At 41.9% G+C, this 18293-nt stretch overlaps 2 protein-coding genes across 12 annotated transcripts in view; both read left to right on the top strand.

The window, feature by feature from the left end:
• The window catches only part of si:ch211-10a23.2 (Galectin-related protein A-like), a 493745-nt gene that overhangs the window by 154230 nt on the left and 321222 nt on the right, over positions 1-18293 (top strand). The gene's annotated exons all lie outside the window — the stretch shown is intronic.
• LOC114666444 (gephyrin) overlaps positions 1-18293 on the top strand; it is a 415661-nt gene that overhangs the window by 360885 nt on the left and 36483 nt on the right. For all 11 annotated transcript variants that reach the window (XM_028821308.2, XM_028821307.2, XM_051920119.1 and 8 more), the window contains 2 exons: positions 3216-3353; positions 13072-13164. In XM_028821308.2, the coding sequence (XP_028677141.1) occupies positions 3216-3353; positions 13072-13164 (231 nt within the window). The remainder of the gene's footprint in view (positions 1-3215; positions 3354-13071; positions 13165-18293) is intronic.

The following is an 18293-nucleotide window of genomic DNA, read 5'->3' as shown; positions in this document are numbered from 1 at the left end:
CATTGAAATATCTTCGTAGTACATGTTTAATTCTTCTATCCGTCTAACCTTCCAGTGTCGCATCAGCACCAGCAAGAATACAACACAATGCAGGAACAATCCATGAACTAGCTAGCGCAGCGGCACCGTGTCCTCACATGTTTAATTATTAACAATACAGATTATTTAAATGAAGTTAAATTTTTATCTGTATAATATAATCAACATATTTTGCTGCATTTCATCTTAAAAATGATATCGTCATCATATGTAAATACGCGCTTTATAAAGTGGCTCATGTTGTGCAATATTATAACTGTACCCTAAGTTTACAATGAGGTAACTGTATACTTATAAGTACAAACAGTTCTACAAGGAGCACTTGATGGACTGATTGAGTGCGTTTAGAGTTCTTGGGATGAAACTGTTTCTGAACCGCGAGGTCCGTACAGGAATGGCTTTGAAATGTTTGCCGTATGAGAGCAGTTCAATAGACAGCATGGCTGAGGCAGCGTGTGCTTAATGCTGTATACCGATATTTCTCTTTCTCAGCTTCTGTAGATCTTTGATTCCCCACTCAGATACAGTGATATAAATACTCTGAGTGGTGCAGTGAGAGTAATATGGAAAAAGATGATCCGCTGTGGCAACCCTTAATGGGAGCAGCTGAAAGAAGAAGAAGAAGAAGGTGCAGTGAGAGTAACAATGCTAAAGCAGCTATGGTATTTGGAATAGTTTGGCCATTCTGTGGACCATTATATTGTTACAAGTTAATTACAATCAGATGCCTTAAACTAATAAACAATATGAAGTTAACTTCAGTGTATTTATAAAGCAGCGTTAGGGACATGGATCTGAAAAAGAAAGGGAAACCACACTGGAACAGTAGCACTGCTTTAACGCTGGGTGCCGCCAGTCTGCAAAACTGAGCAGAGAACTTGCGTACGCCAGGGTATGAGGTACCGTGGAAATGTGCATGGCTTTATGCCAAGTTTAGGTTTTATACATCGCAATTTGAACATGGAAACATTCTTACGCAACATTTTTGTGTGTACGCACTGTTTATACATGAGGCCCCAGGACACTGAATCTGTGAGTGAGCAGCACTAACCACTGTGTCACCATCTGCTCTGGGATAGAAAATGTTTATGAAAGTCAAGATTTCTATACTAAATTTACTGCCCCCTGTGCCAACTTCAGAAACTAGAAAAACACAAAAAAAAGAAAAGTTGTGTCTTGCTAAATCAGCCTAGGTGACAGGTTTCTGCCAGTGTGTCATAGCAGTAAAGAAGTAAGAAGTTGGAGGTGCTGTCTTATAATTCCAGAGTCCTGGGTTCAATTACCAGCTCAGTCATTCCAATAACATGCAATTTGGGCTAATTGTGGACGCACACATCCCACCCAGCAGTGAAAACTGCCTTGTGCCCACTGCTGCCAGGATACGCCTCAACTCGGTATCATCCTGCAAATGAACAAGTAGAATCAGAGAGTAGAACAACAACCAAATGCATGGATTAGACAGACCCTGCTAGCCTGGTCTTTAATAGTAATAACAATTACTGTAATTACATTTATATAGCGCTTTACTTGCTGATCAAAGCTCTTCTCCTTATCCTCAGTGGCACTCCTTTTCCTGTCATCTCCAGGTCTGTAATGCCCACTGTTGGCATACATTCTTTAACATCTTATGTTTTTGCAAGCATCCGAGACTGGTTCCTGCCTTATGCCCAGTGCTGCTGGGGTAGACCTAAGCTGCTCATGACGGTATGACCATATTTTCAAAGTTAATTCTCCTGGTGGGATCTCAAGCCCTCCAGTAGTATATATTAGCTATTGTATTGTTGCATTCTTTATATCACATCACCTCCACTCTCTATGACCCTTGTAGGACAAAATAAAGACTCGAAGCACCTCCACAGTGAAAACCCCTTTAAATAAATGTAAATGAAGAAAATTGGCAAAAACAGTGTCAGCAGCTGAATAAAGCAACACTGAGAGTAGGAGCTCCGTCTTGCTGAGTTGCGGCTCCAGCTGCAGACCACCTGCAGACCTCCACAGCTGCACAAATCAGGATCTCTGCTTGACAGCCCGTCGGATTGCATGTTTTTGTCCCTTGGTTTACTTGACTTGAGTCAGATAACTCCTGCTCCAACCTTAATCTTAACCGTAGTGTAACTGGCCATATCATGTAACATTACCAACGTATAAAGCTACGTTGTCAACCTCCACAGCGGACCTAGCTAGACTCTATTGGAATGAAGGCCACGTTATATATGAGGGATCCTAGAAGAAGTAGGGCTTCTGGAGATGTGGTAGACGCATCAATTGACTTCCGGGTGATCCTTGAAATTGTGGAAGAAAAAGGGGAATGTGCTACCAACCATGTCCCTTCTTGGTATGATGTGGTACTGCTTACCTTTTTGGAGTCGTAAAGGTGTCCACTACGCACCCATATAACTTCACAAATGAAATCTGAGAATAGGATGATTACTCTGTCATGAGAGTTGGTCTAAGAGTTTAGTTCATTCTCACTGAAATTCTTTTTGCTGGGGAATAGTGCCATCTAGTGGCACGAATGCACAACAGCATATGCCATCCTTCCCTTTTATATTTACTTTCTCTTTGCATTGTGCGTGGCTTTGGTGTCCCAACAAGAACAGGTTTTCTTTCTAACTGAACCTTATCTGCAGTTTTCATCTAATGCTGCTGTACTCAACTGCTTGCCTCTTTTTCTCTTTGTCCCTCACTCCTGCGTGGCCGGTGCCCTTTGGCTTTCTTGAAGTCTTTTTACCTCTTCCACAGGCAGACAAAGAGGAGGATTCTGATTTCCATTTAGATGAGAGCCATTCAAAGAGTAGCAGTTGAATTTTAGGGTCTTGTTGTGCACCTGAATAGTTGAAAAGAAAGTTTTCAGTACTTGATTCTCAGACTTCATGAACTGCTACAATCATTTTATTTCATTACTGTAATAAAATCTTGGTAGCCATCCAAAGGATGGCAGTGACCAACTACCAGGAAATATCCCTCTTTCTTCCCTAAGAAATCTTGAAGAATGTCCTACACCACACTAGTCATCTCTAGTTCAACATCATCTATCTCCAAACTTACATGGGAACTCAACATTAGAGTTGTTTGTCTCCATCACCTGCCCCCTAACCTTGATGGCCCCCCTGTTGCATTGTGAAATTTCCTGTTTTGGCGTAGTATGGTAATCTTCAATGTTTTTTTGATTTCAGGTCATAGTGCAGTCGACATTACCAAGGTGGCGCGAAGGCACCGTATGTCTCCATTCCCTTTGACTTCCATGGACAAGGCCTTCATCACAGTCCTGGAAATGACGCCTGTCCTGAGTACTGAGATCATCAACTACCGAGGTGAGCCTAAATGGCATGTGGGGGTGCCAGACCAGGACATCCTTTCTTGACTATGTGTAGCCTACCATGCCGCTCTTGGCAATCAGCATAGTTCTTAATTTGACTGCACTGACAGAGATTGTCAAACTGTTATAGAAAAACTCATACCCTGTTTGGACAAATTTCACAAATGGCATTTTATTAGATTGTTTGGTTCTTTGTAAAACTGTTGCTTGACAAAGAGCCATTTAATTCTTTGAAGCATTCTTTGCCAAAGAAGTTGGTTCTTTGGTCTTTGAAAAGATTTATTGTATGTGGACATAACAGACAACTTCAGTGTGCAGCAGGCTACCTAGTAGGATATGGACAGATACAGAAAACCAAAGTTAGCCTAAGTGATGGTGTGTGGTGATAAGGGCCCACTGGAATTTCACAAATGTGTTATCTCTTCATGGTTATTCATGAAGCCTGTTACATTTCTAAATAAATAAAGGTTCTTTATGGTATCCTTCAAGTGAATGAGACTTTTGGGAGCCAAAAAAAGTTCCCCAGTAGCATTGCTCTGAAGAACCACTCTGGTGACTTTATTTTTAAGAGTGTAGTGGGGTAGGATGGACAGGGTCTTTGGGCTGAATGGCCTGTTCTCGTCACAGTCATTCTGATGTTCATCCAGTGCACTTCCTTCAGTGTAGACTCGCAGTAGTTATGCATAGTGTTATGCACAGGGAGTATTAAATACACAAGCAGATAAAATGTACAATAAAACAGTGGACTTTAATTAGCAATAGTAAACACTGGGTTTGTCTACAAAATGTATAAATACAATATATAACTTCAGATATAATTTTCATTTTTGTAGTTTATCTTAATTCATAGTTAGCACAATTGTCTTTACTTAAACACAAAATACCAAATTCAAGGAATCTGTCAAATTTGAATGTATTTCTTATCGCTCAGTCCACATTAAATGCTTGCAAGGGTTCACATACTATAAAGTTAAGCTGAATTATTAAAGAAAATTACAGCCATCTGATCCATCCATCCATCCATTATCCAACCCGCTGAATCCGAACACAGGGTCACGGGGGTCTGCTGGAGCCAATCCCAGCCAACACAGGGCACAAGGCAGGAACCAATCCCAGGCAGGGTGCCAACCCACCGCAGGACACACACAAACACCAAGCACACACTAGGGCCAATTTAGAATCGCCAGTCCACCTAACCAGCATGTCTTTGGACTGTGGGAGGAAACCCACGCAGACACGGGGAGAACATGCAAACTCCACGCAGGGAGGACCCGGGAAGCGAACCCAGCTCTCCCAACTGCGAGGCAGCAGCGCTACCCACTGCACCACCGTGCCGGCCGCCATCTGATCATACTACAGATTTTGGAGATAAAGGAATGTAGTTGCTAAATTTCTTTTTGGATCTGAAATGTTTTTATTATGTTAAAAACAGATTACTTTCTCTCACTGAGGCTTTTTTTTGTTGTTGTTTTGTTATGGGTGCCGTTATTTTGTTCTCTTTGTTATCTCTGTAGGCAAGGTCGACCTAAAATGTGCAATGCGTGATGCCACAGGGTCGTAGTTATAAGGTCGGCATTGGACAGTTTTTAGATGTCCAAATCAAATTACAAAAGAGGTCAACATAATCAAGTATACATCAGTCTGGGGACTGTTTGGGGACAAGTGTGACAGGACAAGGTGACAATATTGATCATCACAATTGAACAACTCATTTGAACAAAAATACAAGTGAATTGCACTTTCTAGATAATATTAAAACTAACAGCTGTTAGAAAGAAATTTACCAAACGAGAGACCTCAAAGAAGTAGAAATTGCAAACGGAGGTGAGCAGTTTGTTTCACCAGCTAGGAGGTACACACAACAACAGTCTGGACTGGGATTTGATACTAGTCAGAGGTAGCATCACCAAAACACCATTCATCAGATAGACCTGAGTGGTCGAGAAGGTGTGGAGCACCTCACAAGTGTTTCCATATACAGTATATACAGGTACAGGCCTATTGACTACTGTGTAGGCAAGCATTGAGGATATGAACTTAGTATGTGCTGCTATATGAAGCCATTGTAGTGATCTGAAGAGAGGAGTGACATGTGCTCACCTTGGCTGATTGAATACCAGAGGTGCTGCTGCATTTTTAGTCATCTGCACTGACTTGGTGACACATACTTATACTCCCACCAGCAGAGAGTGGCAGTAGTCTGAATGTGACAGACCAAGAGTTGTGCTCCATACTCTGTTAGATGCAATCTAATCTTGTAGATATTACTGGACATTCACAGAGTGAATCTGCAACACTGAGATATCATTGCAACACGGTCCCTGAAGGACAGGTGGTCATTGAGCACCACCCCAGGTTTGTGTGTTGACTTGGTGGCTGATAATGATAATGAAACATACTGAACAGAAAAGCAAGCTGGGATAATATGGAGGTCCATCTTTCCTAAGATGAGATACTGATGGTGCTCCTTCAATCGGATTTCAATATCACTGAGACATGCAGAGGTTCTAGCTGATACTGTCTGGTCCAGCTGCATATCATCAGCATAGCACTGAGAAGCAAAACCATGAGACAGGATGATAGGACCTAGTTTGGAGGTGTATAGGGAGAAATGAAGAAGGCCCAAAACCAATCCTTGGGGCACCCCCTACTTTCCTGGTGCACCCTTGACATCACTCCACACCAGGATATAAGATAGGGTCTGCCCAAGAGGAAGGACTCATACCACCTGAGGGCAGTCCCAGTGATGCCAAGGTCAGAGAGGTTGGCAAGAAGGACCTGGTGGTTGACCTTGTTGAAGAAAGAGTAGTGATCTAGCAGGATGAGGACGAAAGACATGTTTGTGTATTCTATCTGGCCGTAACATGCCATCTCAGTGAAACAGCCCTTTTTGAAGCCTTGCTAATTGGGATCGAGAAGCCTATAACAGAATAAAAGGAAGAGACCTGGTTAGAGGTTTTGAATAGTGTGGGAATTTGCATGTTTTAAAGAAGACTGGCATCTGCCTGTGTATGAGCCCATTCAGCTTGACTAACCTTTTCTCTTGACTGGACTGTTAACCCAGCCACTCTGTCTCTGTACCCCATGGGCTCTGCTTCTCCATCTAGCTAATCCTCCTGAGGGTATACTTTGACCATTGTTGGAGTCACTTGATTTTCTGACACAACTCAAAGCCTACAGTTGAAAAAAAATGTTTTAATGACATAGACAAAGGGAAAAAATATGATAAGGAAAGACAAGCTATCATGAGATCAAATCTGACTTCAAGCTGGTGGAATCGTTTGAAAGAAGGCAACTTAGCAGCCACCAGATCTGATACCCTGGCAGATTTTCAAGAACAGAGAAGACCAATCAGTCCTTCAAGCCCATTTGTTTAGTTAATAGCTAAGCTGTCCCAATATCTCATCCAAATATTTCTGTAAGGCTCTCAGGGTTTCTGCTTCAACTCCATGTTTTGCTAGTTTGTTTCAGATTCCCACAACTCTTTGCATAAAGAAGCACTTTCTGGTTTCCGCCCTAAATGCACTTTTTAATTTCCAATGTTGTCAGCAAGTTTGAGATTCATCGTTGAATTCAGCTGGATGGATTTTACCAGCGCCATTGAATAGTTTAAAGACCTGGAATAAGTCCTCCTCGCACAGTAAATGATGATCATGTTAGATAAATAGATGATAGCTACTTTTCCTTGAGTTGCCACATACAGCAGTTTATCCCTTATTAGGCATTAGTGTTTGAATTGTGTGTAAAGTGTTTGAGATACTTTTGAAATACTGATCAAGATATATGGAACAAAGACAGTGAGCAGGCAGAAGTATTCTGGTAGTAGCATTTCATAAACTAATAACATAATGTGGAAAAAATTTTCATCTCATGAAGATCTTTCTTGAAGACAATATTAAAAATTCACTTGTACATATCTGAGTAGCAGTGTGTAGAATATGAACAATGGTACCTGGAAGAAGAAAATGGTTCCTAACATCATCAAATGCTCAAATGGTATAGTCTCAAAACTTTCTGATCATCCCTCATCAGATTTATTTACTAGTGCTCGACGCATTGCATGTTGCATACCGATGACATTCGTCTGCTTGTCTCATCGCTGCTTGGCACACATGATGGCTTCTGTAGTCAACAACACCTGTGTCAGTCTATGACGTTTTAGTAGTCAGTAAAGATTCAGGTCAGAATACTCCTTTTCTGAACTTCGACTCAAGGAGTGCATTATGATTTACAGCTCATTGTAGTGTTTCAGTTTCTTCACTTAGTTTGTACTTTATTTTCAGTTTCACCATGTTATTATTTTGTTATTATTATTTGGGACATTTGGTATTGTGATTTTGTTTGCCATTTTGTATGTTTCTAAATGGAAGTAGCTATATTGATGCTGATCTCCGATTGCTACCCCAGAATGACAGATAGTACAACGTTTGACATCGTTCTTGTAAAGCTGAGGGTACACTTTTCCGAGCATCCTCATCTTTTGATTGAAGTGTGAAAATCTTCTGTGCATTTATTCAGTCAAAACTCTGTTTAGGGAAATGGGACTTTGCATGTTGCTTGCATGCCAAATTTCATCTTGGCGGTACACCACAGGCGGAGTGGTGGCTGTGAGGCTAGGGATCTGCACTGGTAATCGGAAGGTTGACGGTTCGAATCCCGTAAATGCCAAAAGAGACTCTGCTCTGTTAGCCCTGGTATCCTTCAAAAAGGCGAGCTTCAAAAGGGCGACCTCAATTGGGCGCCGCGAATAAAGGCGCGCGTAAATAAAGGTGAGCTTCAAAAGGGCAACCTCAATTTGATCGAATGTTTTAATATTCTTGCTTTCGCCTTTTTATACGTTCAATCATTGCCTTTATCTAATACATTTTCTGTAATAATTTTGTTGCGTTTGCCTTTATTCGCTGCGCCCAATTGAGGTCGCCCTTTTGAAGCTCGCCTTTTTGTGCGCGCACTTATTGAATAGAACCGTTAGCCCTTGAGCAAGGCCCTTAACCTGCATTTGCTGAGCGCTTTGAGTAGTGAGGAAAGTGCTATATAAATGCAAAGAATTAATTATTACTAGCAAAATACCCGCACTTCGCAGCGGAGAAGTAGTGTGTTAAAGAGGTTATGTAAACATATATATACATATACATATATACATATATATACATATCTACATATACATATATATACATATACAAATTTACATATCTACATATATATACACATATATACATATGCACATATATATATATATAAATATAGACATATATATATATATACATACATACATACATTCATATATATATATATATATATATATATATATATTCACGGCATTCGTAGTCTGAATCACAATCTGATTGTATGGGTGGTTACCTACCAGGTAACGCTTATGGTTGGCCAGCAAGTCAGCTAAACATCCGCCATGGTGCCTTCATTTGTGAGAAGCAGATCATAGAATGGTTGAAAATAGTTTACTGTCAAATAATGCAAAGAGTACACGACATGTGTTTCGCCCTAATTCTGGGCTCATCAGGCGTACACACTCACTGCACTACCTTACGGGAATCGAACCTCGGACGTCAGCACTAGAGGCGAAGCCCCTAACATTGCGCCACGGCGTGTGGTTCGTTTATTTGACAGCATGTAGATCGGGGTAATTACATTCACGGCATTCGTAGTCTGAATCACAATCTGATTGTATGGGTGGTTACCTACCAGGTAACGCTTGTGGTTGGCCAGCAAGTCAGCTAACATCCGCCACGGTGCCCTCAGTTGTGAGAAGCAGATCATAGAATGGTTGAAAATAGTTTACTGTCAAATAATGCAAAGAGTACGCGACACATGTTTCGCCCTAATTCTGGGCTCATCAGGCGTACACACTCACTGCATATAGCTAAATTCCCGCGCTTCGCAGTGGTGAAGTATTGCTTTTAAATTTTAATTAAGAAGAAAAGAAAACCTTTTTAAATTGAGGGAAAATATACCAATAACAATTTGTTAAGGATCTGTTTTTTTTGTGAAGCTGCCTTTACACAGCCTGTCCGCTGTTTTATAAACGAACGCCATATAAGGCCGTCCTTTCTCCTTGCTTAGCGGTTCTGTATTGTTTTATTGTTCATTTATTTCGATTGTTATAGTTATTGTGTATAGGTATTTGAGACTCACTTTTCTGTTCAGGTACCCATTTCCTTTATGTAATCCGCAGATTCTCCGCTATTTTTTGTTTGTTTATTACGATTATAGTTATTTATTGATTCCCTTCTTTAGCTGACTGCCTGCTCATATAAGGCGCTCTGCTGTTTTTTTGTGAAGCAGTCTTTACACAGCTTCTCCGCTGTTTTATAAACGAACGCCATATAAGGCCATCCTTTTTCCTTGCTTCGCCAAGGAAGCAGCCTTTTTATTTAATCCACGGGTTCTCCGCTGTTTTATTGTTCGTTTATTACGATTGTTATAGTTCTCTTTGTATACCACATTGTCAGTTCAGCACTCCGGTTGTAATATGACCAAGTCGTGCAAGCTTACTGTTGAGAATGCAACGTATAGTTGTACAGGAGAAAAGCAATCTTGCCAAACTTAACTTAAACTTACAGTTTACACCATGCTTTGTTTTCGCCGTAGCTGCACTTATGAATATGCTTGTATGCGTCGCTCGCTTCTTATTGTTTCGCTGCCTTCTCAATTGTGTAATGAGTGATCACTCGTGCTGCGTTCAGTCAGTTCACGTGAGCCGCTGTCTTGTGTGATGTTGCGATGTCCACGGCTTTATTTAATGTTAGCTAAGACCCGGCACTTAAAAGTTTCTCGCTACAGCAATTTTAACTCTGTTACAAAGTGATCCAAAGTCTCATTTATACCTCGTGTCTTCTCATTAAACTTGTATGTCGCGAATATGGTATTGCAAACGGCAGTGGGAGCGTTTCTATAAACTTAATTTAAACTTACAGTTTACACCGTGCTTTGTTTCCGCAGTAGCTGCACTTATGAATATGCTTGTATGCGTCACTCGCTCGCTTCTTATTGTTTCGCTGCCTTCTCAATTGTGTAATGAATGTTTTCTTCAGCGCTCTTTGGGGCTCTTCCTTGTTTTCTACGTACTGCGTTCACTGTCAGTTCACATGATTACGTGGGAGGCGTGATGACGCGATATGCAACTCCGCCTCCCTCGGCCAGCGAGCTGCAGTCCATTACAGTATATGGACAAAAAGAGAGGTTCCAGTTATGACCGTTACGCTTTGAATATCAAAATGAAACCTGCCTAACTTTTGTAAGTAAGCTGTAAGAAATGAGCCTGCCAAATTTCAGCCTTCCACCTACACGGGAAGTTGGAGAATTAGTGATGAGTCAGTCAGTCAGTCAGTCAGTGAGGGCTTTGCCTTTTATTAGTATAGATTATTATTACATTATGAATAGTAAAAAGTTATAAAACATAGGAAGCTAATATAGAATTTAGGAATTCAGTTTGATGTTTTCATTTTTATTTTGGTTTAGTCATTTATTTAAAAAAATACAGTATATATATCTCTTAAATAAATTGGCAAAACCTCCAGTGTCTGTTTGTGGCTGGCCGTAACAAAGACAACAAGACGCACAAAGAAAGCGGGATGTCACTGCCAACATATCCGGTGAGCACAGGCTCCTAAATGCACAATGAGATCAAAACAGATGGACTGCTGCACGCATTAACATCAGTTATCCCCCTTGTCTACAATGTTCCCACTGATGAATCTGTTGTTATCACTGATAATTGTGGACCATTAAATAGCATTTGCGTATATTGCAGTGCAAAGCATTATGCTGAAGAAAACTGCCTGATGAGGGATTTATACCGTGTTGTCAAAAGGGAAAAGTAATTCCAAAGCCAATTCAAAGAGCCAATTTGATCTGACTCCTTATATATTCACAAATTGACACTTACACTCACATGGGCATTATCTCTGCTCTGTTGAACGTTTCTGCCTTTGATAGAAATGGTAGATTTTGCAATCCTAATTTCAGGATAACATCTAGAATTGCTTTTCTTTTTTTCTATTTTTTTACTTCCACTCTCTTCCTATTCTAGCATGTGGCCTTGTGCTTTTCAATAGTATAGCACAGTATATATTTTGGTTACAGTTACTAATGGTGACTTTGCCTAGTGACTGGGATGTGATATGGACACTGTATAGCGCCCAACCCGACACAGGCTCACACTGAGGCACGTATAAAACACCAAGAACTTTTATTTCTCTTCACCTGTGGGCACACGTCTTCCCCGTGACCCACAGGCAATACACAGTCCCAAGCACACAAGTAACAAAATCACTTTCTCTTCCTCCTTGGCACCACCACTCCTCCACCCGCCTCTGGCCCTTGAGTACTGTCTGCAGGCTCCTTTTGTAGCCCTCCCAGAAGTGCTCCAGGTGGCAATTGGCCGAATTAGGCTGCACTTCCAGGTGTGGCTGCATTCCAGCCCACAGAGGCTCGTTAAGCCATGCAGCTTCTCCGGAGGGTGGCCACGGAGCCCAACAGGTCAGAGTCCTGAAGTCCCACACCTGTGGCCCCAATGTAACCCAGGAGGGCTGCCACCATACATTCCGGGGAACGTATAGTGCATCCCATGGCTGTCCCCTGGATCCAGTGTTGAAGGGGCGTCCCATCACAGGGGGCATTCATTCATAAACACATATTGAAACTGACCATCAGCTACCTCTGAATTGTCCAGTCCATAGCACAGAAATGTTGTTTTATATGGAAAAATAATAAATGAAAAGGTCATGTTCAATAACTTTTGAACATCTTAAAAACAAATTTGTACCGGTCATAGAAAAAAATAATTGTTACCCTTTTAAATAAAATAGATGCTTATATTTTTTTTAACAGCAGCCTTTTATTTTTGGATTGCGTGCAACTGTTAAAAAATTCTACCCAAGAAAGTCTAGCAAAGATATCTCATAGTATTTTAAAAAGCTGAAAAACATCCAAAATGTTTCTGGTACAGTCTTAGAGTCAAATGGCCCAAATGTATTATCTGAAGCGCATGAGTCACTGCTTTTCAAGGAAAGGTGACACGTTATACTTCTCTTTTTAATAATTGCATTGTCTTTATAATCACCTAGACAAAGGCAAACACTCTAATTGTCTGACTGTACTCTTTAGATCACTTTATAACGCTTCATCATGCCATTCCTCCCCAAGTCATACCTGTCCTTTAAATGGTTTTGATTTGCTCTTTCTGGATGGACGCACAAATAAGAAGTCTGCACCCACATCAGCAACCTCCCCAACTTTGGGAGATGACATGTTCACTGAGAACCATTTACTCCTCCAAGATCAAATTCTTTGCCTATTACTTTGTGATTTGCTTAAAACAAGTCCAATTGTCTAGCTCAGTATGTGAATGGGCACCGTTTACTACGATCTACTATGAAAGTGTTGACAAAAGTTGATTTTTTACTTCTTCCCTAAGACTATATGGAAGCCATGCCACTGAGAAGCTTATTGTTTCTGAGTAAGGTATGTTTTTACAAAGAAGTAAACCATGTATGCAGAAATCTCCTGCCATTTATGTCTGTGAGGATTCCACCTAATTGTGCCACCTGTTTGTTTTATGAAGAACCATTTGGCACTTTGTTTGTAAAGGCATAGCACAGAATTAAATGTGATTGAGTGTTGAGATCTTTGATACCACTGTTTCATCATTTGTCTGTTAAAATGTTTTTTTTTTGTTTTATTTATTTTCTCAGATGGCATGGGTCGTGTCCTGGCACAAGACGTTTACGCAAAGGACAACCTGCCTCCATTCCCTGCCTCGGTGAAGGATGGTTATGCTGTTCGAGGTAAGGCTGCTCTTAAATATACACCAATGAGGTGTTCTGCCCCAGCACAGGACATCACATCTGCTAAGTGCTGTTCCTCATTTTAGATTCTCTTTAACCTGCTTTTTATCTTGAATTTGTCATTTCAAGAGTACTAGAGCAAAACGTTGGTTGACACCTAACCATCACACCTATATGAACTTGTTGGACACCCCATTCCAAACCATGGGGATTAAAGTGGAGTTGACCACCCCATTTTGCAGATATAACAGCCTCCAGTTTTCTTTCCACAAGATTCTGGAGTGTGTCTGCGGGAATTTCAGTTCATTGGTGAGATCAGGTATTGATGTTGGATGAGAAGGCCTGGCTCACAATTGGCATTCCTATTCAGTTACAAAGCTTCCCAGCAGGGTTGAGGTCAATGCTTTGTGCAGGCCACTCGAGTTTCTTCATGTCTTTATGGATCTAGGCTTGTGCACAGAGACACAGTCATGCCCTTTCACAAACTGTTGCCACAAAGTTGTGTAAAAGATGCCCCGGACACAGACAGACACAACACCAGATGTCCACAATACACACGGTTTATTTTCATTTCCTCTTCACAACACAGCACAAACTCAGTGCCCAAAGACTCACAGTCCTTTTTCACTCCTTCCTCTTTTTATTGCCTTTTCTTCACCACCTCCACTCCTCTCCTCGGAAACTCCGTCCTCTGCCTCCCGACTCCGGCTCCCTGAATGGAGTGAGGTGGCCCCTTTTATAATGTACTCGGATGTGCTCCAGGTGCTCCCGGGTGATCTCCCTGCAACAATTCCTGGCGTGGCGGAAGGCTCCTTAGTCCTTCAGGCACCCCCTGGCGGTGACCACGGATCCCCACAGGGTTGAGCCTTCCAGTTCTGTGGCTCCCACACAAGCCAGGATGGCTGCCCTCTTGCATCCTGGGGAAAGAATTGCCTCTCCCAGTCCCCTGCTTCTCCAGGCCTCCTGGTGGGGCAAGGTCCCCGGCCATCCATCACAGTTGGTAGCACACAATTTTCAAAAATGTCTTTATTTAGCATTAACAGGAACCTTCACTTGAACCAAGGGGTTGTGCCAAAAGCCCTTCCTTTTACTTTACTTTACAGTTGGCACTATGCAGTTCAGAAGGTGGCATTCTCCAGGCAACTGCCAAACCCAGATATGTCCATCAGATAGTGAAGCTTGATTCATCTCTCCAGAGAACACGTTTCCATTGCTCCAGAGTCCAATAGTGCCATGCTTTACAGCTGGGCATTGCACATAATGGTCCTAGGTTTGTGTACAGCTACTCATCTATGGAAACCCATTTGGTGAAGTTTCCAACACTCAGAGGCAGTTTGGAACTCTGTTGTGAGTGATGCCACAGAGGATAGGCCATTTTTGCACACTTCAGCACTCTGTGAGATGGCGTAATTTACCACTTTGCGGCTGAACTGTTGTTGTTCCCCAACATTTCCAGTTCAGAATAACAGCACTTACAGTTAACCAAGGCAAATCGAGCAGAGTAGAAATTTCACATACTGACTTGTGGCAAAGGTGGCATCCTATGACTATGCCACATTTAAAGTCACACAGTTCAACCCATTCTGCTGTCAAAGGAGACTGCACGACTATGAGCTTGATTTGAAGCGTCTGTTAACAATGAAACAAATGAACACAATCGATTGCAAAGGTGTCCACATCAGTTTGACCGTGCAGTGTACATGTCCATGACATGCTCAGTTTCATTGTTGCTAATGAGTGTTTAGACACGTCCTGGGCCATGGGCCGTGACTCTCATTTCTTTATTAATGTGACATAATTAATTTTTGGTCAGCACATAAAATGGTATGAATGAAGAGAGCAACATGATGTTCCTCTTTGTGTCTAATGAACTTCCAGTAAGTATCCACTTGACACGAGCAGTGGTCACCACAGAACAACACTTAAGGCCAAGTTTGGGCTTTCAGACCTGCTGGTCTAAGCTGAATGAATCCTTTATCAGTAAAACTGAGAATGTCAATAGCACAGAGTCTTCATGTTGGACTGACCAGGATCACAGCACAGAGTTAGTGGTGGCAGTAGCAGGGTCACAAGTACAGAGTGCTGTGAAGTTCGCACTTGTACATCTAACCAGCATGTAACGCATTGCCACTCTCTAGCACCATGATACACAAGAAAATATTAAAATAGTACATTTTATTTAATGTAAAGCACAAATTGGTGTATGTGTTGAATGAATATTTTGGTTGTTTTGAAATTGTAAAGTGTTTCAGTATTAATTGTGCATTTGAGCGCTCTTTATTTTCAAGCTGAACTGTGTTGTGCAAGCCAGTTACTGAGGCTTGAGCCATGTTGTCATATTTAACAAATGCAGTAGAACGCACAATACAAAGAAAGTGAAAACTGTACATGCACTACTAATATACAGCATTAATAGTAGATTATAATAATTAATAGTAAGGCTATGAGACTTAGATACACACATGCAGCCACATGATGTATATACAGTATTCTACTTTAAGTCAGTAAACATAGAATTGTCCAGAAGTGGACAGCATACAGAAGTGAGGAAGAAGATTAGTAGGATGGCATCTGAATTGGGTTGTACCTCAGCTATCCAGTGTACTGCTGGGGCATCAGAAGGACTGAGAGGTGTGAGCTGTTAGGAAAGGTGGAAGGATTTAAATTGTTGTAGATTTTTCAAACGCAGATTAAGAAGTGACATGACTGAAGTGTTCAAAATTCGGAAGGGAATTAGTCCAGTGGATTCCACATCTTACTTTAAAATGATTTCTCCAACAAGTATATGTGACGATGCGGGTTCTGCTCCATGCTCCCATCGGCTGTTAGGGAGCCCTTGAACCCAACACCGTCGGTAATGTCACCGATGAGCTAGACAGTGGGGCAATAACAATGAGCAAGGGGATGGTAGAAGTGCAAAAGTGCTTTTATTAAAATAGAACAAAACAGTGTTATGATAAAGTGCTGTGCAGTTCAAATGTCTTCATTAAATAAATAATCCATAAAACAGTTGTGAAGTGGAGGTTAAAATCCATTAGAAAACATCTTTAAAACAACGAGGTTAAAACCATGCAGAAAGCTGTCCTTTTAAAAAATCTGGTGCATCCTTCTACTACTGGCGGCCCCCCTTGCTACACCCATCTGGGCTGTTCTACAGGAGAGTCGCCCTACATGCAGCTGACGTTCTCTGTACTGTCCTGCTTCAGCTGTTTGGATCACCTCACCGACCTCTGGCTCCGGTAGGCTCCTCCAGACAGCGACTTGGGTTCCACAGCGACCGGGGCACCCACGCTGGGGAATACACACCCCAAGTCCTAACTCCCGCGGCCTTATGCGGAGAGTTATCCATCTTCCGATCACTCCCGCCCTTCGGAATCAACTCTGCGGGAGCGACCACTACTGCTACTCCTCGGATGTCGGCCTAACACCCAGGCTTCCACACAGCTGCCTGCGAGCGCTCGCGCGCTCATCCGCACCGGCTTTCTAGCCTTCCTGCCGCCTTTCTTCCTGCCACCCCCGTTTCCTTCTCCTTTCTCTTTTTGTTCTTTCTTTTACCTTCCCCTAACCATCTCGGGCTTCTCTATATATGCAGAGAGGACATGGCAGCTGCAGCGCATTAGCCACAGGAACAATCACGGGTGTGGGCAGTCCCTCACCTGTGCACTTAGGTGAGAAGCGCCCATACCGCAAATCGCCCTGTGGCTTGCTGTAGCCACCACGCCCCCCTCGCTAAGCCGCGAGCGCGGCGATTATTTATTTCACTGGCCTTAGCTGGAGAGCTGTGGACCCATAACACCACAGTATACAGATCGCCACTGAAGAAAGGTAATATTGCCACAAACAGCACCAGCTTTTTCTTCACACAGAGAATCATAGATAGGTAAGAAAAGTTACCCAAGTAGTGTGGTTGACAGCGGGACTTTACAGACCTTTATATGTAGACTTGATGGTATTGTATAGAAGTTAAGTGAATAGGGATCAATGGCCTTTGTTAGGTTAAACAGACTGGTGTCGTCAAAATTGCTCATCTGTTTTTATATAATGGCACAGGCTATCATTTTCCATATCTTAAGAAAGATATCTTTAAAAAGTAAATAAGTAATAAAGCTGCTCCAAACTGCCATTCCGTGAGGCCTTCACTCAGACATTATCAGGATTGGCTCTGCCTTCCATTGATCTTGTATTAATAATAATCATCATCATAATAATAATTACATTTATATAGTGTTTTTCTCACTATTCAAAGTGCTTTACATAATGAGTGAGGAGCCACTTCAGCCACCATTAATGTGTAGCGTCCACCTGGATGATGCAACGGCAGCCATTCTTGTAGTAGTACACTCACCACACATTAGTTATTAGATGGTAAAGGAATGAGAAAGACACTTAGTCAATAAGAGCCAGGGGATGATTAGGGGGCCAGGATGGACCATGCTGTGATGGGCAATTTATCCATTATATCGGGGTACACCCTACTCTTTTTGAAAGAGGCACAGGGATGTTTACTGACCACAGAGAGTCAGGACCTCAGTTTGGCATCTCAACCAAAGGACAGCGCCACATCCCCATCACTGGGGCATTGGGATCCACACACAGACCACAGGGTAGGCGCCCCTGCTGGCCTCACCAACAACTCTTATAGATGCAACCCAAGCTTTTTCTGGTTGGTCATCCATCCAAGTACTGGTCGGATCCAAACATGCTCAGTTTCAGGTGGATGACCTGTCCTGTAGCTACTGACAGGTGGTACTGGAGAGTGAACATTTAAAGAATGGATGGATGAATAGATTCAGAAAATAAGACTTGGCTATTTAATCTGCCTCTCTTTTCATATGGACCAAACCCTGCCATCTTGGTTCCATCTGTGACCGTTGGGTGCAGTATGACTTGATTTTGTTTGTATCAGTTTGTAGTAACACAGACAAGTTGGCATGAAAGAAAAAATAGTTATAAAATGTATTCAATAATAATTAGTAAATAATTCTTGGAAGGCTTTACACAAGATTTTGGAGTGTTTCTGTGGGAATTTGTGCCCATTCATTTTGTTGAGCATTTATGAGGTCAGGCGCTGATGTTGTATGAAACACCTTGCTTGCAATCTCTGTTCCAGTTCATCCCAAAGGTGGTTG

The sequence above is a fragment of the Erpetoichthys calabaricus genome, chromosome 16 (assembly GCF_900747795.2).
Source record: "Erpetoichthys calabaricus chromosome 16, fErpCal1.3, whole genome shotgun sequence".
Lineage (NCBI taxonomy): Eukaryota > Metazoa > Chordata > Cladistia > Polypteriformes > Polypteridae > Erpetoichthys > Erpetoichthys calabaricus.
This window is presented reverse-complemented; position numbering and strand designations above follow the sequence as displayed.